General features: G+C 53.5%; 1 protein-coding gene across 2 annotated transcripts in view; it reads right to left on the bottom strand.

Annotated features, from left to right (window-relative positions):
* Positions 1 to 19,279, bottom strand: part of NECTIN1 (nectin cell adhesion molecule 1) — a 101,158-nt gene that overhangs the window by 7,865 nt on the left and 74,014 nt on the right. The window contains exons 6-9 of one of the 2 annotated variants that reach the window (XM_071449411.1): positions 10,194 to 10,341; positions 7,728 to 7,815; positions 7,158 to 7,268; positions 2,072 to 2,256 (exon numbers count right to left, since the gene is read on the bottom strand). In XM_071449411.1, the coding sequence (XP_071305512.1) occupies positions 2,116 to 2,256; positions 7,158 to 7,268; positions 7,728 to 7,815; positions 10,194 to 10,341 (488 nt within the window). In that variant the 3' untranslated portion in view covers positions 2,072 to 2,115. The remainder of the gene's footprint in view (positions 1 to 2,071; positions 2,257 to 7,157; positions 7,269 to 7,727; positions 7,816 to 10,193; positions 10,342 to 19,279) is intronic. The other variant, XM_071449409.1, reaches the window with a different exon arrangement.

Genomic DNA, 19,279 nt, shown 5'->3' with positions numbered 1-19,279 from the left:
AAGCATAAAAAAAAATTAAATTGCCCTGATCTGTGGTGTGTCTTAGCAGGGAGATTACACCTTCAAAGCACCATATGACTGGCTTTATTTTTACTTCAGAGAGACTGGGAGGATTTCCAAATTTGGATTTGGAGGATTACTGTCCTTTTGCTGACAATAAAATTCCCCACCCTGGGGAGGACGAGGCGAGACCTCCCAGGATGGATTAGGGAGCTCTTGCCTTGTTTGGAGCAGTGGGAGCAGCCCAGGAATCTGTTGGGAACGGGAGGTGAAGACACGAGGGAGAGGGGCCGGTTTCCACCACCCCTTCCTCAGGGCTGGAATTCTCATCCCAGAGAGGCTGGGGGTGCCTGGGAGCACAGTGACAAACAGATCCCCACAGGGAAACAGAGGGAAGGGAAAAACCAAACCCATCCAGAACTTACTGTCCACTCTCGCTCGTTACGTCTACGAAGACCTTGATCCTCATTCTGGGAGCAGGAGTGGGTGAGACACCACAAGAGAGAGAGGTTATGGATCTGCTCCGGCCCAGGCTGCTGCAGACACTCACCTAGGAGGGCTTTTGCTACACCAGGGGAGCTACAGGGCTGCTTCCAGCATGGGAACACCAGGGAGAACAGGGACAGGGCAAACTGGAGCAGCCCCTGCGCAGCTCGCACCCAGCAGTGGGTGCTGCACCCTCACCACGGAGCTCCTCAGCTCAGGGGGACACTACACAGGATTGTTCAGTGGGGCTTTTTAAAAATGCCATTTTCCTCCTGGTTGTCTTCCTTCCCTTCCCTATGATCCAATGGCCTTTATCTTCTCCAAGCCATCCCTTTCTGGCCCCAAGCTGCCGCTTCTCTTGAGCCTCCTCTGATCGACCTGGGCTGACCAGGAGGGATTCAAGGACCTCCAAAGCACCTCTCCATTTGCTGGCTGCCTTTTCTCCTCTCCCTTCCCTTCCTTTAGACCCACAGATCCTTCCTGATGCTGGAAAGGCAGCAAAACAAAGGGGAAGGAGCAAAGCAGAGCCTGGAGTCTCCACAACCTCAGGAGTGAGGGAGAGTTGGAGCCAAGGACAGGGGCACCAGTGGCATTTCCTTGGCCAAAAACTCTTGGAATCATCCAGCAAAGGTGGGAAAGGAGAGATCTCTCCCTTTCAGGGACCTGGTGGCTTTAATAACCGAGAAAAAGCTGTGATTATGGGGCAAAGGGACATGGGAAGAGCTGAAGTCACCCCAGTTTTAATGTTTTTTCCACTAAAATAATCTTCATTCAGAGGGTTACTGGAGAGGGTCCAGAACAAGCAACTGAGTCCAAATCACTCCCTGCCACAGGACCTGAGCTTGAAAGACTTTGGTGAGGCTTGAAAAAGTCCGGAGAGCAGGGCTCAGCCTGTGCCTGGCTTTGAGAAGGAGAACACCAAGGAAAAGAATCTCTCCCTCTCTCCCAGGCATCCAAACTTGCCACCTGCAGCAGCCTCAGCCACCCAGCCCTGTCACTGTCACATGCACAGTCCCTCTCTGCCTGTCTCCTATCCACGGAGTCTTTCAGCTGGGGGAACCTTTAGGTGCTCCCATATTCTGTCACATCCTCTCCCACCTTGTTCTTTCACACATGCACATATGCTCCATCTTCTCTAGAGTTACTTCCACATGCACACAAGCCTTTCCTTTTTAAAATTTTCCTTTCCATCATTCCCTTGTCCTGGGAACAAGGAAGGGAAGAGCCCTCTTAGCATCTCTGACTTTCTGATTCCTCAGAAATTCCCTCAACCAGAGCAGGAACTTCAAACCCACCTGGAGCAGGGGGGCCAAACCAAGCCATGAACCCTCTCCCCCTGTCCCACATGCCTGGCTGCAGGAAGCAAAGGGGAAACACAGCAAAAAGAGCATGCAGAGAGGCAAGGCAAGGCAAAGGCATTCTGGGCAGCACCCCCCAAAAAAAAAAAGAAAAAGAGAGACAGAAAGAGAGCAGGAGAGCAGGCAGGGAGGGACAGACAGACAGAGCGCTCCAGAGGGAGGGAGGAATGCAGGGAGGGGGCACTTTGAGGGGTGCAGTGAGGGAGGCAGAGTGTTGTGGTGAGTACCTGGAGGCCAGAATCTGAGGGGAAAGGGCCTAGAGTGACATGCGCTAGCGAAGGTTGGGCTGGATGGTTGCATACTCGACTAGGTCTCCTCCTGCATGGATGGAGCTCCGAGGGCTGGGTGACACAGCCAGAGCCGACGTGTCCAGCTCTGCATACTGGACATCACAGTCCTTGTTGCCAGGGTTCTGGAGAGAAGAGAGCAGCAAGGCAGTGGGGGGACACGAGGGAGGAGTGGGGGGCAGAGGGGCCATGCAGATGGTGAGGGGTGAGACAGGACACGGAGGGGGTGAAGGGGGAAGAAAGAAGAAAAAGGGTGAGGAGGGAGGGGAGGAGTAAGAAAACAGGGGGGGAGTAAGAAAAAACAGTTAAAAAGAAGGAGGTAGGGAGGTAATGAATAATCAGTCAGGTAAAATCCCAAATCAAAGCAAAAGTCACAAAGGTGCTGCTCCCCCAAAGGCAGAGCTGAGTGACCCAGCGCTGGCTGGCAGCACTCCCAGCCACTGCCCCTTTCCCTGGGGCTGCTCCCAGCACCATCTCACTGCTCTGATCTTCCACTGAACCCCCCTGGCACCAGCATTTTCCTTAGCTGGGGCTGGGTCAGTGAGTTCAAACCTTGCAATGCACCTGAGCTGTTTCTACCCCAGAGTTTGGGATTCGCTGCAAACTCAGGTTTGGGGAACGTGAGTGAAAATCCTTGGTTTGAAATTTGAGGTTTTGGGAAGGAGATACCCAGAGGGAATGGCTTTAAAGCCAAGACTCTAAAGGCATGGCCACAGGGGAATGTCAGTGTTGCTCTGCCCCAATGTGGGAAATGTGGAGTGCTGAAGAGCACAGTTAACACAAGGCTTGGCTGCACAGCTTGGCACTGCAGATTACCTCTGCAGCACGAGTTTGTCATCCTAACACGGTCTAAGAGATGCTAAAAGCATCCTCCTTTGGCATGGAAATATTTATGGGCATTCCTTCACTAAGCAGGCTTATCAGCAAGGACTGCATGAATGGAATATTATCCAATTTGTCTCATCATTCCTATCCAGGCATCTTTCATGCAGATAATAATAATGGGAGAAGCCTGGAAGGCAGGATAGCCCAGAGCTTGTGGCCCAGGGGGGAAAAGGATCACCAGGAGGAGCCTTGGGGCCAGCAGCCATGGTGTGAGGGGGGATCCTGGCTTCTTGCCCCATGGAGTTTCTTTAATCCTCCCTTTTGGGGCTGGTTTCAGTGCCAGCATTAGCCAGGCATCTGCTGAGCCTCTCTGAGAGGAGAGAGGAGCCTCTTCCAAACAAAACAGCTTCCCAGTCTCTCTCTCCCATTTCCAAAATGGCCGCACCGCATGGCAGTGGTGCAAAAGGTGTTTAATTTGAAAGTGTTCCTCTCCTCTCTGTTTGGAAGTGTCCTCAGCCACCTAGCAGCTGTGGCTGGGCCATTTTTAGGAGTTTATAGCCCTGTTATGAGCTGGTTGAGTGCCTGTTGCTGGAAGGGGTCGTTCACTCCATGATTATCTCTGCCTGCTGCGCTGGCCTGCGCCAGGGCTTGGCTCCCTGCTCTGCCCCTCAGCCACAGGGACGAGGGGAATGAAGGGGAACGGGGCTGCAGCAGCACTTCCAGCATTTCCAGTGCTCAGCAAAGCTGGGGGCTGCAGGAGCAGAGGGCTGGAGGTCACCTCTGTCCTGCCCTTGGTGGCCAGATGGCAGCGGCGAGTTGCTGGCACGAAAGCTGCACATCCTGTGGAGCCTCTGCTTCGTGTCTGGACCCGGAGTTTGGACATTTAGGAAAATTAGCAATGCCAACTCCAGTCTCAGACACAAATCTAGGCCTTGCAGAGCTCTTTCCCCCTGGATTTTGTGTCTCAGCACCTCCCCTACTCCTGGAGGAATCCAGGCTAAGTTTTACCTCCTCGTTCCTATCCTGCCTACTTTGCCTCACTCCTCTCTGCTTCCTTCCCGCAGGAGGTGTTTTCCCCATGGGTTTCCCTTCCTTTCTCCCGCTCCTGGGTTCCCTCCTGCTCTTTTCTGCCTGTTTGGAGCAGAATTTATTACAATATCAATAATGTGCCTTGTATACAAGGCCCAGCACTGCCTCACGCAAGCGCTGGGTGTAAATCATCACCATCGGCACCCCGGTAATTGCCCTGCAAACCCAGAGAAATTATTTGGCTGTCTGCAGCAATGAAACTTCCCCTTCTACCTGTGCAAATGGGCCCTGCTGACACGGACACTAATCACAGCTCTGCTCCTGCACTGGCTCTGCCTCCACCCCTCTCGGGCTCCTGCTGCCTCTCACGCGCGCACGGAGCATCCACCTGGCACAAAAGCACTGGCAGAGCACACCTGCCTTCACCCACACGCCTGAAACACCTGAGCCCCACTGATATCCTCACTGTCACCCCAAAAGTGCTCAGAGAAAAGCGCTGCAGGCAGCCCCCACACCCCTACACCCACCCCTGCAGCCTCAGGTGTCCACGCTGCTGTCCTTGGGCATTTTGGGGCTGTCAGCTCTCTGTTGGCTTCCCCACAGCCTGGAACCCTAAAAACAGAGATTCTCTCCCAGCTCTGCTCCCTCCTGCAGGTATCCTGAGCCTGCAGACATGCCCCAGCCTCTCCCTGTGTCCTGGTCCCCTGCCAGCACACGTCCACACGCACGGCCCTGCACACCCTCCTGGAGGTTCCTCCTCCACCTGCCTCTTTTATTTTCTGCTGGCACTTCTCCCATTCTCCCCTCCCTCACTCTTTGCCATCTCTAATCACTCCCTGACTCCCGTTCTAGCGCTGTGAAATCGCCCACCCCGGGCAGTGCCTTTCGTGCGGCCTCGTGATAAATCTGGTTTATCCCAAATTACGAGGTTCTGCACAATTCATTCAAAGCTGAATGCACCCGCCCCATTTTCCTGCAGAATCTGCTCCCTTCCACTCTCATCGTCTTCACTCCCCTCCCAAGCCAAATCTGCAGATGAGGTACAGGCAGAACAAGAATATCCTGCCTTTCTGCCGTGCCTTTGCCTCTCAGGGATCCCAGAACCACAGAGCAGCCACTGCATCTGCATTTGGAGCAGGTGGGAGCAGGGCTGTGCCAAAGTGAGCCTGGCAGGGACCAGGGATGTGCTTCCCTCCTCATCCTCCAGCTGAGCCAGCCCTCAGGTGAAGGATTGGGCAGGTCTTGCTCCATCCCATGGTGGTTTTGGTAACCACTGCTGTTCCCTGGGGCTTCCCACTCCTCAGAACCCCACTGTGACACGAAAAGGAGGCTTCTGCAGTGCTTTAAGGGTGAAAAAAGTGATGCAAGTCACTTTTTTCCCCTGCAGGGAGGAAGGCAAAGCTTGTTCCTTTGCAAAGCGTGGCCGGACGGCACAACCCAGCCCCGGCCTGGCTGAGGCAGCGCGTCCTGCCTGTGAGATCTGGGCAGAATCCAGCAAAATCAGCACTCCTTGGCAGCCAAGGACACCCTTGTGTCCCTTGCCAGCCCCAAACTCCACCAGCCAGCTGCCTGCCCGAAGGATGCAGCCGTTTAGCAAGGGATGGGAGCAGGCTGCATCCTGCTGCTGGGGCAGGGAGCCAGAGCACGGCGCAGGTACGTGCTGGGCGAGCCTGGTGGCACTGCCAGGGGCTGCCAGGCACGCTGGCCAGGGACAGGGCTCTGCCACAGCTGTGCCAGCCCCGTGCCAAGAGCTGGAGTCCCCCCAGACGCCCCATCCGTGCTGCAGAGCCTGTTCTTGGTGGGCCAAGTGAAGGGAGAGCTCCACGGGCGAGGAGCAGCCGGTGCCAGGCGTGGGACACGGAAATGCATCTTCTCCGGCCAGGATTGAGAGCTGCAAACTCTGTTGCCATGGTTACGGAGCAGCAACCCATCAGGCCCCATCTCACATCACTAACTCTGCCACTTAATTAACTGACTGCTCGTTATTTCCCGAAATGAGCTCCTCCATCCTCCTGCTTGCCTGAAATTTAGCTTTCAGATGCTTTTCGAGCTGTGGTCTCGCTCCAGCGTCCTGTGTTTCATCTAAAGCTCAGCAAGGAGCAGAAAGAGCTGGGGAGCAGCCCCAGGACTGGGGAAGTTTTCCTTTAGGGGTGAAGTAAACAGGATCAGCACAGAACTGTGGCTTTTGATTTCCAGCGCCCTTGGCGCTGTGCCAGCTAAAGGTCACTGAGCCCTGTCCTTCCATTGTCTGCACATGCCAGGGTCACACCAGGATGAACTGGGCTGTAATTGGTGGTGTTCATGAAAAATCACTCCAGTCTGGGCTGATATCTCTGCCCCTTTCTCCAGGCAGGAGTTCACTCTGCTGAAGCACCGGGCTGGGTGTGCAGTGCTCTGAGCTCCTCATGAGGAGGAGTTTGGGACAGACCTGAAGGATTTACATTGGGATATCTGCTCTGCTATGGATAAAAAATCAGAGCATCCCCATGCCATGGGGTGAGGGAGGGAAAGGATGCTGTGCAAGGCCTGGGAGTGGGATGGTTTTCTGTTTTCTCATCAAAAACTCACTCTAACCTCGCCTGTTTCCCGTTCCCTACTCCTTCACATCTAACATTGCCTCACTCCTTGCAAATCAGCCTTTCCCATGTGACTGCCAGCATCTCCTCCTGACCCTTAATCTCTCCCTGCTGCTGCTGCCGCACATTAACATCTCCCCATCTGAGGCTGAACAAATCCACACTCCAGAAAAAAAAGAAAAAAAAAAAAGAAAAAAAAAAAAAAAAAGAAAAAGGGTTTAAATAACTTGTTGTTGTCAAGTGAGAGTCAAACGCTGGCACACTCTGCCCTGCAGATAATTGCTTTGTGAAGCTCTCACTGCTGCTTCCCTCAGCTGCAAACCCCAACAGGGGCACCCTGCAGGAGCTGAGGGGTGCCCAGGGTGGGGTAGGTGGGCTGCAGGTACAGAATTTGGGGTGGGCAGGGCATTTTACCCATAAAGGAACAGCTGTGGGACCTACAGACAGCTGAATCAGAGCTGAGGTCAGCGTGGAGGCTGCTTTCCTCCAGGATGGGGTAATGCCAGGCTGTGGATCTTGCTGTTTTAGGGTCCTGGGTGCCAGGTGAGGCTGGGCTGAGGTGCCAGGCAGTGCCACTGTCACCCTGTGCTCCTTACCAGCTTGTCACTGTAGGGAGAGGGCTCGGGGGCTGCCATGTCATAGTAGGGAGTCTGCAGAGGGAACTTCTGGATCTCCTCCTCGTGTTTCATGTTGTCCAAGTGAACAACCTGGAGTTGGGGAGAGAAGAGGGATGAGAAGAGAAGGGATAATTATCCTGTGGCACAACCTGGGGCAAGCTCTGCTTCAGGTGGCACCACAAACAAACATCGACTCCTTCAGACTTCAATATCCACCAAAGGGGCAGAGCAGAATCCAAATTACAGCTTTTCATTAATGCTAGACTCTGGGAATTCTGGGGGACGAGTCACAGAGTCATAGAATCATGGAGTCATAGAACAGTTTGGGTTGGAAGGGACCTTAAAGATAATTTAGTTCAAAGCTCCCACTAGACCAAGTTTCTCAGAGCCCCATCCAACCTGGCCTTGAAAAATCCTCACTTTCTGCCCCTCAAACTCAATCCAGGAACGTCTTTGCTCTTGCAACCCCCATTTCCCAAAATCCAGGCCCTGTGGACCCTGCTTGGGATCAGCTTTGTGCGCCAGAGGCAGGAATTTGCAGGTTTTTACCTGGATGTCCTCTGGAGTCAGGTGGCTTTTCATGTCCTGTTTCCTCTTTGGTGGAGGGGCAGGTTTGTGGGATGGAGGGAGGTCAATCCTGCAGGGAAAGAAGAGGCTGCTGAGTAGAAGGCAGGAGAAAAGGTTCTGCTGCTTTGATGTGCCCAAGGATTTGATTGTGTTTGTCACCAAACTGCCAATACAATCACATAGATTATCCTCAGGAACTCCCCCGTGCCCTTTGCCTCACCCCAATTAGAATTGTTAATGGAAAATAAACTCCCTCCTGGCATTCTGTCCTTATTCCAGGCAAATCCCAGTGTCAGAGTGCAGATCCTGAGGGTGCAGCTGGGACACCTGCTTGGGAATGGCTGCAAACCATCCCTTGGGAGGAGTTTGTATCATGGCTGTGAGGTACCAGAAAGTGATAACAAGGTAATTGTCACAGACATCTTTTATGAAAAGTCCTTTTCTTCAGGATTTTTTTCCTCCTGGGAAGCTGAGAGGCCTCAGGAACAAAATGCAAACAATGGTTATCTGCTGCTGTGGAATGCAACAGGTGCATCTGGGATTGGGCTCATGTGGTTGTTTCTGATTAATGGCCAATCACAGCCCAGCTGGCTCGGACTCTGTCTGAGCCACAAGCCTTTGTTATCATTCTTTCTTTTTCTATTCTTAGCCAGCCTTCTGATGAAACCTTTTCTTCTATTCTTTTAGTATAGTCTTAATGTAATATATATGATAAACTAATAAATCAGCCTTCTGAAACATGGAGTCAGATCCTGGTCTCTTCCCCAACCCAAGAACCCCTGTGGACACCAGCACAGCAAACCCTCCCCTGGGAGGTGTTTGTGTCATGGCTCTGAGGTACCAGAAAGTGATACCAAGGTAATTCCAGCCCCAGCCTGGCATTTTTCTGGGAATGGCTCCTGTGTGCAATGAACAGCCCTGTTTGCAGCCCTGCCCCAGCTCCCAGGAGGAGTTTGAGCCCTCCTCATGGACCCGCTCTGCCAGGCAGGGACATTTATCCCTGACCCTCGCCAAGGAGGATCAGCTCCTACCCCAGAGCACAGGGATTGGCAGCCACGATAATCCCAGCCTGGAGACTGTCTCTGCACATTCTGTTCACATGCACAGATGTGTCTAATCCTTTTACAAAACTTATTAAAACTCTGATCCACTAATTAGCCGGCTGCCCCCCTCCCTCCTCTCCGTGCAGGCTCCACCAGATCTGATGGAGATGGGCGCCTTCCCTTGGATCCCAGCGTGGGACTGGAATGTGCTGGTGGCAGGGAGGGCAGAGCAGGTCCCCGGGGCTCTGTAAAACATTGACTCCGTGGCTCTGCTCAAAAGAAATGCTATTACCTTCGGGATCAGCCTCCACAATAGAGGCAGCACCTCGGCAGAGCTGGGCACGGTTGTGTTTCTATTCTCAGCTAAAGTGGCTCTTCCCTGAGCCTGGTGGAGGGCCATTGTGGGAAGTGGATTGTCAGAATGCATCTCGATCACAGGCCCGCTGCTGTTGATGCAATTTCACCTTGTGGTGCTGGTTTTTGTTGTTTGTGCTCCTCTCTGCCTCTCCTGCCGCTTCCCCCGCTCCTCTCCCCTGCCTCTCCTGCTATCTTCCAGTGCCCTCTCTCAAATGGGATTAAATGGAGCACAAAATGTGCCCAAGGTGGAACAACAATGAGGTGGGGGCTGGGGGAGCATAAAAGCAACCTCTGGGTGCTGGGCTTTCCGTGCCTCCCCTGCGAGGTGGGGAGGGAAGGAGGGAGGGAGGCAGGGGATGAGGAGCTGGAGGCAGGATGGAGCTGTTCAGCAGAGCCCAGGCTGAATGCCCCTGGAGAGGTTCCTGCTGCACAAAGTGACCTCCACACCACTCCATTCCCTGCCTGGGATCTCTGCTGCCCTGGGCTGGGCAGGGCAAAGCCCAGCTCCAAAGAGGAGCCCCTGGGGTGGCCTCTGTCCCTGCTGTTGGCAGAGTTTATGTCACCCACAGGTCCCAAACTGCAGTGCTGGTGGATGTGAAACCTTCCCAGACTCTTTGGGATGCGTTCAGAGGTGCTCAGGGTCTATCAGAAACCCCTCTCTGGTGGCAGGATGGAATTCAGTCTCATTCAGGAGCCTGAAGCCATTGGGAAAGGAGGAATAGGATCCTCCTCTACCCATGGAAGGGGACAGTGGCACCGAGCCTCTGCCCCAAGGCTGTGCCACAGCAATCCCAACACCTGGTGGAGCATCCCCATGCTCCAGCTCCCACTTCAGCCTTGTGCCAACAGCTCAGCAACAGGAGAGAGCAGCGTGGGAAGCACCAGGAGGCCCCGAGGAAGGGAAGGCGATCAGAGGAACGAGACAGAAACAGCAGGAAAACATTTCCCCACTAAATTTTCCCATTGTGCAGGCAGAGGAAGGTCCAGAGGAGCTGTCCCCCTGCCCACAGCAGCTGCAGCCCGGCTGGGCAGTGCTTGTGCTACTCACAGGTCGTTGTCAGTGTCAGAGCGGCTCTTCTGCTGCCGCCTGTAGACGATGATGACGGTGACGGCCACGCCGATGATGAAGACGGCGGCGATGACGCCTCCCACGATCCCGATGATGCCTCCGGGGGCACTCTGAGGTAGTGGCTTGTCTGCAACACACAGGGAAGCACAGGGGACAGGGTTACAACAGCAGAAATGCGGCTGGGGTGGCGCTGGCACCACCAGGGATTCCAGGAGCAAATGTGAGGATGAATCCCAAAGCTTCCCCGAGTGTCCCCATCCAGCAGCTCCATGGAGGGAGCCAGATCCTATTGAAACGAGCTGCCCAGAGATCAAGAGGAGCAGAAAATGTGGCAGGGGACAGAGTTAGAACAGCAGAAATGCAGCTGGAGTGGCACTGACACCACCAGGAATTCCCTAGCACACCAGAGAGCAAAGGTGAGGATGAATCCCAAAGCTTCCCTGAGTGTCCCCATCCAGCAGCTCCATGGAGGGAGCCAGATCCTATTGAAATGAGCTGCTCAGAGCTCAAGAGGAACAGAAAATGTGGCAGGGGACAGGGTTAGAACACCAAAACTGCAGCTGGGATGGCGCTGACACCACCAGGAATTCCAGGAGCAAAGGTGAGGATGAATCCCAAAGTTTCCCCGAGTGTCCCCATCCAGCAGCTCCATGGAGGGAGCCAGATCCTATTGAAATGCACTGCTCAGAGCTCAAGAGGAGCAGAAAATGTGGCTACAATTGTGTCTCCAAGAGTTAAACACTTCCTCACTCTGCTCTGCAGTTTCATCTTCAGGTGTTTATTCCTGGATCCGCTTCCCTGCCTTTGTTCAGGCCTCAAAGGAAGAAGGGTTTAGGGAATAAAGGTGCTTCCAAGCATTCATGTGGACCTGCTGCTCGATACTGTTGAAGTATTTTGAAAGCCTTCTGCTGGGCTTTGTCCCAGCTTCCTCACTGAATTCCTGGTGCTGCTGGAATGTTCTTAAAACGAGCTAAGGAGCAATGCTCAATAGATCGAGGTGGAGCAGAGGTTTGTGCACCCCAAATCATTCCTAAAAAAGAGGCCCTGAGTGCAGGATTTAGGGGCAGGAGGGAGATGGACCCAATCTTGCATTTCATCCCCTGCTTGGTGACCTGGTGACAAACATGGGCCTCATCCAAAGGAAACCCATCCCGATGGGAAAGCGCTTTGAAACCTGCGATAAAAGGATTTAATTTGCTCTACCTTCCAACCTAATTAAACTTGAAAACTAGCTAATTGGTACTTTGTACTTACAACTCAGGCAGTGATGAAAGGAGGAGATAATTGGGATGGAGGAAGAAGGAGGAGGAGGAGGAAAAGATATTCAGGGGAGGGGAGCAAGACAGGGATGAGGGAACAAGGGGCTTTGTAGGACTTGTCTGTCACATCTAATTTTTGTACTTTTCTTAATGCCCTGGCTACTGGCTGCTCTGAGAGACCAGATTGGGCTAATGGATCTTATTCTGCAACAATTTTGGCTTTGGGTACCAGAATCTCCCCTAAACTACCCATCCCCAAGGCCTTGGAATTAGGCCCACTTTCCATGTGCAAAGCAGTAAAACAAAATGTATGTGGCTATAAAACATCTGCACTCATCCCCAAACCACACAGGATGACGAATCCAGGACTTTTGAGGGTGAAAATCCTGCTCTTTACTCCCACTTCACCTCCACGGATCCAGCACTTGCTCATCCTGAACCCCCCGTGCCAGGTGCAGTCTCAAAAGGGCTGTGCTGGATCATTTCCAAGAGAGCATTCCCAGGTCTCCGCTCCCAGCCAGCCTTCCCCAGCTCTCAGGTTTGCTGCTGTCATCCAGGAGTGAACTGAGCTGTGCAAACCCTTCCCTGGGAGCCCCCCCTGCTCTGCTCCATCCCAAATTGCACCAAGCACTTGAGCTCCCAGCCCCGCACTGGGGAATTCACCCTGGGAATTGCTCTACTACCGATGCCCCATTCCCTTTCCCACAAAATCCTGGTGTTTCTTCCTGCCACACTTTGACACTCCATGGGCCAGCATCCCACCCTGCCCCTGCCTTGCCCTGCTCCTTAATGTGAGCCCCAAGCTGTGTTTCTTTGGTGGCAGGATGCTGGAGCCATCAGACCCCATGGTTGGCAGCCACTTTTCCTCTCTTCCCTCCTCCATGAGCCACAACACCTTGTAAATAATATTTGTGCCTCCAGACAGCTCTCTCACAGCTGACATCTCACCAAGGAGCCCCCTCCGGGCCAGCATTCGGGATTGTGGCTGTAAAGAATGTCCCAGTCACTTTAGCTGGGGCATTCCCGTGATGAATTGGCCCCTGATGGCTCTGGGGATGGCAGGGACCGAGCAGAGAAGGAGCAGGGAACATCAGCCGCCTGCTGCTGCCGTAAATCAGGAGAGTGGGGAGGGAAGAAAGGGTGGAAGGAGAAAGAGGGAAAGGAAATAAATAAATAAAATGGATCTCCAGGCACTCAGGTGAGGCTGGGTGATAGCAGGAAGGGGCTGAGAAGATTTAGAGGTGGGGGAAATGCAGCAGGAGAGGGAGAGGTGAATACAGGGCAGCAAGGGGGAGTGAAAGAATGAAGGAGCACAAGGAGAATTGCAGATATTTGGGTTTTTATGAGGATCCCTCTCCTTCCCAGGCTCTCTGTGTGAACATCCCGGGGTCAGGGCCCATCCCAGGGCTGTGTGGCCTTGCAGGGACAAGCACCAAGGCACGGCACAGCCATGTGACAACAAACCCTGCCCCTCCAAGCGCAGCTCTCCTTGCTGGGGACAGTCTGAGCCACTCCAAAGGGCTGGCCACAGCTTTGCAGGGGTCCAGGCAGGGAGATGGCAGAGGTGACAGCACTAATTGCTGGCAAGAAGAGGAAACCCCAGGAGGTGAGGAAGATAAATGAGAGAAGAAGGTCCTGAGAGAGCAGGAAAGTGCCCAGGATGGAGGAAAATGAGAATTAGGGAGAAACCTTCCTTTATGCTTGTTCTTCCCTCTTACTTTTTTTTTTTTTTTTTTTTTTTTTTTTTTTTTCTTTTAAACCTATTTTTTCATTCTATCCACTGTTTATTTCCCCCTGGGGAAGAGTTGTGGTTGGTGCAGTTTGGAGGCCACCACCAGGGCTTTTCTGGAGGGGAGGGTGGCTGCAAAAAGGGGATGCTTCAGGTCATGAGGAGAGCACCAGAAGAGCCTCAGGAGATGCCCAGAAGTGCCAGATGAGGATTCAGTTCCACTGACAGGGCTTTTGGGCAGCCCTGGGAAGATGTTTGCAAGGCTTGTGAATCAGGATCAGAATAAATTGGCAGGACAGCTCAGGGGCCTCCAGACAGGAGTGGGAAAAGGCTTTGCCAATTAAGAATGCAAACCCCCGTGCTCTGTCACGCTTGAACAATTTAAAACTCTCCAAAAAAAAGAACGAAATTAAAAAAAAAAAAAGGAGAAAACAAAGTTTGTGTGAAGCAGTTGGCAGTGAGGCAGGTACCAGAGGGGCTCAACAAACAGCTCAGCCTTATCTGGATGTCTGAGGGCTGCTGGGAAACTCCCTGTTCCTTCTGGAAGCTGAATTAATTCACAGTATTACAATTAAGGAGAAAAGAAGGGCGTCCCACCCCCAGTCTCTCTCAGAGCTGTTTTGTTCATGACTTTGTTCTCCCACGGCTCTTCTGGAGAGGGAGGCAGGCACAGGGAAGGGAGGGAATGGTTATCTCTCCGTGGAGCGTCATTCCCGTCACCGGGGCCGCGTGCGCGCCTTCCTGAGGGGAGCCAGCAGCAGAGGAGATCTGTGCACAGCCAGGCCAGGGACCCCGTCCTGGGGTGCTGCTGGCCAATTCCCCAGTCCTGGGGTGCTGATGGCCAATTCCCCAGCCCCAGAGCCCAGTTCAGCCACATTCCAACCTGCCAGCTGCTCCCAGGGGAGGAGGGATGCCACTAGCCATGGATGTGTGTCCTGTTAGCCATGGATGTGTGTCCCTCCAGCTATGGATATGTGTCCCATTCTATCCATGGATGTCTGCCCCATTCTAGCCATGGATGTGTGTCCCTCCTGCTACCCATGGATGTGTGTCCCTTTAGCCATGGATGTGTGTCCCATTCTAGCCATGGATTTGTGTCCCATTAGCCATGGATGTCTGTCCCATTATACCCATGGATGTGTGTCCCATGTGCCATGGATGTCTGTCCCATTCTAGCCATGGATTTGTGTCCCCCTAGCCATGGATTTGTGTCCCCTCAGCCATGGATGAGTGTCCCATTCTATCCATGGATGTCTGTCCCATTCTAGCCATGGATTTGTGTCCCCCCAGCCATGGATTTGTGTCCCCTCAGCCATGGATGAGTGTCCCTCCACGTCTGCCCTGAATTCAGCCACCTTAAGGAGAGCCTGAGCCCCCTCTCGTTGCTGAGGCACTGAGCTGCATCCCCCAGGTGAATCTGGAAGCTGGGCCACTCTCAGGGCTGGTTTACAGCAGCTCTGAGTGCAGCTGGTTTGTTCCAAGAGTGCTGCACACCCTTCTCCTGCCTGCCCCCTGCTAAATCCAACCTGATCCCTCTTTCCTTCCCAGCAAACCACAACAACAACACAGAACACCTCTGCCAAACCCTCTGCTCCCATCCTGCACCCATAACCCTCTAAAGCAGGGTTCCCTTTCCATTTATCACCTCCCCACAGTGAGCAAATCCCCCTCTGTGTCATGGCTGGCTGGCCAAGGGGCTCAGCTGTGCCTTGGGAAGGGATTGGGATCGTTCTCTTTTGAAGCTCCTGCAGCAGCTAACCTTGCTGGATTTAATGCAACCCCAGTGCTCCATGCAGCCCTGCTCATTCACAGCACAGCACCCTGTGCCCAGCCAGTGCCAGCCCACACCAAGTCTGTCCCCAGCCTGGATTGTCACCGTGACCTGGTGGAAGGAGACATTTGCTGGACTCTTTCTGCCTGCTGGTCCTTTGAGCAAGACAATGAGCTCAGATGATGCATATTTATAATACACCCCACCTGACACATTCCAGGGAGCCTGAGACAAGTTCACAGAGCTAAATTAAACCGAGTTGAAAAGCTTGGCAGAACAAATACTTCCCTGGCTTGGTTCTGAAGGCAGGAGCAGGATTGGCTAATTTGAGACACGCTCCAGTAGAACACACACCCCCAGGCACAAGCTGGTTCCCAGCCTTGTTGTGATGCCTTTTGTTTGCAAAGGGTTAATGGAAAGCTGCTCCCAGGAGCTGATGGGGCAGAGGGGAGCATAAACAGCAGGGCTTGCAAAGCACTGGGGGTTTTGGAGGGATCTGAAGGCTGAGGGAGGAGGGTGGGCAGGGTTTCTCTGGGGGCTGTGTGTGTTCAGTGAATCCCTTCCAGGGACAGCCAGGCCCCCAGAGGATGAAAGGGATTCAGGAGGGCAGACACTGCTGGGAAAGCTGCACAGCAGCACTGGACCATGGGCGTGTGAGGCTGAAGTGCCTTCAGCCCTTCAATCCCTGCATCCAAACCTTGCTTTGACCCTGGTTTGAAGGGGAGAGGAGAAGTGGAGCACAGCAGCTCACTCTGCTCCCACCTGGGCCCCTCAGACCCTGCTCCAGCTCAGACCCTTCCCTCACTGCAGGTGGAGGTGACCTGGCCGCTGGTCACGGTGAAATCCTGCCCTGTGCAAACACAAACCCACGTTCCACAGCAATTCCTGGCTTGCAACATCATTTAACCCCTGGAAGGATCCAGACCCAGCTCTGTCACCAAGGGCTGCTCATCCAGGCAGGGGAACAGGGGCAGCTGCACCTCAGCTTGGGGAACAGGAGTGGTTTGGTTAGGAAAAGTGTTTGGCAGGGTTTTCTGAGCAGGAGGAGACAAAAGCACCGTGCTAGTAATTCCCATGCCAGTTATGTAACCCCAGCAAACCTCTACAAATGCTCAGGGCAAGATTTTTCTCCTGGGCAGGACCTTTGTGATGTGATTTTCACTATTATAATGAAGCTCAGCTACAGGATAAGCATGGACCTTGAATGTTTTGCCACACAGACATCCATCAGCACCTTGATTTAACACATCCTTGAGGCCTGTTGGTTCCAGGAGGTCCTGGAGTAAGGGATGCTATCAGCTGTCTGTTCCACTGATAGGCAACATCTTCATTTACCCCATCCTTAAAATCTGTTAGTTGCAGGATGTCCTTGGCTGGGGGATGCTGCCTGCTCCCCTGATTAGGTCTCCTTTCTTCCTGATTAGGTTTGAAAGCCCACGAAGATCTGACAGCAGGGAACATCCTGACTCGAGATAATCTTGACCTATTCCACATTTTGCAGCACAGCCAGCTAAAGGTTAAACACCAAAATCAAGGCAGAGCTGCTCTTCTGCCTCCGTGCCCTGATATAAGTCAGATGGAATTTTCAGAGCCATCACAGCCTCTCCCATCGGGCTGTTTGTTGATGTAACTCTCCCTTACACAATCAGCCACCACACAGGCGAGTGCCAAGGCATGGCTGCGATCCTGACAATGCCTCGTGTGCCTGGAAATCCCCCTCTGCACAGGCTGGGCCCCAGAATGTGCTGCTCACCTCCCACACGGCGCTGCTGGGCCCTGCAGAGGGTGCTGGCAGTGTCCTGCTTTTGCTGTGTCTGTGATGGGGGCAAACCCAGCGTCCCCAAGGCTGGTTAGACAAACAAATGCCCTGACCCCCATGCATTGCCCTTTTCCTCCCTCCCACAAGTGGGAATCCCTCTGTCCCCCTCTAATTTCCCTCCACTGAAGGACAGAAATCTGGGTGTCCCCTGGGTGCTCAGCTCATCCCCAGCACAGCCACCCCCCTGTCTGGGTACTGATCACAGCATCCCCTGAAGATCCCTGACCACTTTCCTTCCCTCTGTCATTTCTGCCAGCCCAACTGGCACTTTGAGGCTTTTCAAGCCTCTCTCCAGCCTCTGATGAGGTTTTGGGAGAGCCTGGACGTGCAATGTGTGGATCCAGCTCTCCCTGGGGTGCCTGCTTTGAAGTGGGCCCCGGGATGTGCTCGGCTTTGGCTGGGATTTCACACACATTCCAGCAGGGAATGGCTTTGCCATGCAAGGCTCCCTCCAGTAATGACCAGTTTGTCCCTCTGCTCCCCTCCCCTGCAGGAAGCACCATCCTTGCTTAAATGACATCTGGTTAAAGAGCTGCTGGCCGCAAAAACATGTCTGGAATGTGGCCCTAGCCCTTGGTGACCTCCCCTTCCATGCTGCCAGTGGCCACTGACAAGGATGGGGTTTGGATGCAGCAGTGGGAGCAGGCTGTTAACCCCTGGGACCCAGCAGGGATGAGGATTCTGCTGAGCTCTGCTGGGAACTCCACCACAGATTTCTCATCCTGGGCTGGTTTTCCTTCTCTGTGCTGAGGATTCTGCAGAATTTTGGTGGAAGCTCCACCACAGATTCCCCATCCTGGGCTGGTTTTTCTTCTCTGTGCTGAGGATTCTGCAGGGCTCTGCTGGGAACTCCACCACAGATTTCTCATCCTGGGCTGGTTTTTCTTTGTGCTGAGGATTCTGCAGAATTCTGGTGGAAGCTCCACCACAGATTTCTCATCCTGGGCTGGTTTTTCTTTGTGCTGAGGATTCTGCAGAATTCTGGTGGAAGCTCCACCACAGATTTCTCATCCTGGGCTGGTTTTTCCTCTCTGTGCCCCTCCATCAAAGAGGGGGCAAACACGACTTTGCTGCCACTAATCCACCCCAAACTCACCTGTCCTCTGTCCCTACCACCCCCACAGACCCCCCTGCCTCCCAGGAGCAGGATTTGCAGGATGGGGAGCACCCCAGCCTGTTTTGGGGAAGAAGATGAGCCCTGGAGAAGAAGGGAAATGTTCTCTGGCATTTCCTCTGCCTCGCAGCCCTTAATTTTAGTTCTGCTTCATTTCCTTGCAGCTTGGCAGAGTAATGAACAATCAAATCCCTTTAGTAATTTATTTCTTCTGCTGCACAGTTTCGAGGAGGTGATGACACTTGAAATTGCCTCTCCTGGAGGGATGGAGGGGCTGGATCCTGCAGCCCATTACTCCAGGATGCTCCTGTCCTGCTCTCAGCAGCCTGCCCAGAGCACAGCGTGCTCCCAAGCCCATGCTCAGCCAGAGATACAGCCCTGCTCCCTTGATGAGTCCATTAAGGTCACGCTATTACAAGCAGCCACCAGATGAATTCTGTCAGATAGAAGGCACAGGAACTGCAGCTCAGACTCTCATCATTTGTGTTAATAGAGTTAATTTGCTCAACGATCCCCAGCAGCACTCCTGGGAGCGTCTCACTCTGCCTGGCCGTGTGCCCCGGGCCGTGTTTGTCTCCCGCTGCCCTGGGGGTGTTTACAGCTGTGTCCTGGATGTCTCCAAAGGATGAGCTCCCCTCCCCTTTGCATCCCTGCTCAGGGAGCCAGGATGGAGCTCAGGGAGAGGAGGAGCTGCTCTGCTCCCCTGTCACCTGGCCAGGAGTGCAGGGAAAGGGGGACGGTCTGTGACAGTGGAGACGAGGATCTGACTCCATGTTTCACAAGGCTTGATTTATTATTTTATGATATATATTACATTAAAACTATACTAAAAGAATAGAAGAAAGGATTTCATCAGAAGGCCGGCTAAGAATAGAAAAAGAAGGAATGATAACAAAGGTTTGTGGCTCAGACAGAGTCCGAGCCAGCTAGGCTGTGATTGGCCATTAATCAGAAACAACCACATGAGCCCAATCCCAGATGCACCTGTTGCATTCCACAGCAGCAGATAACCATTGTTTGCATTTTGTTCTTGAGGCCTCTCAGCTTCTCAGGAGCAAAAATCCCAAGGAAAGGGTTTTTCAGAGAAGGTGTCTGTGACACCAGTCCTCTCCTGTCCCCGGGCAGCTGCGGCAGCAGGGAGGGCTCCAGGCTGCTCCTCACACCCCCTTCCTCCTCTCCTGTCCCCAAATCCCTGAGAGCTGCAGCAACCCAGACCAAAAGTGATTTTCCATCCTCCTGGAGCAGGGAGGGAGCTGCCAGATGTGTGAGGATGGAGCTGCTGGATGCTCCTGTGGCTCTGGGGCTGCTGCCTCCCCTCCTGCCCCTCACACACCTTCCAGGCCTTGTCACCATCCCTGTCCTGCTGTCCCCAG

The sequence above is a fragment of the Agelaius tricolor genome, unplaced genomic scaffold (assembly GCF_023055355.1).
Source record: "Agelaius tricolor isolate 1412-34295 unplaced genomic scaffold, bAgeTri1.0.p SCAF_29, whole genome shotgun sequence".
NCBI classification, from domain to species: domain Eukaryota; kingdom Metazoa; phylum Chordata; class Aves; order Passeriformes; family Icteridae; genus Agelaius; species Agelaius tricolor.
This window is presented reverse-complemented; position numbering and strand designations above follow the sequence as displayed.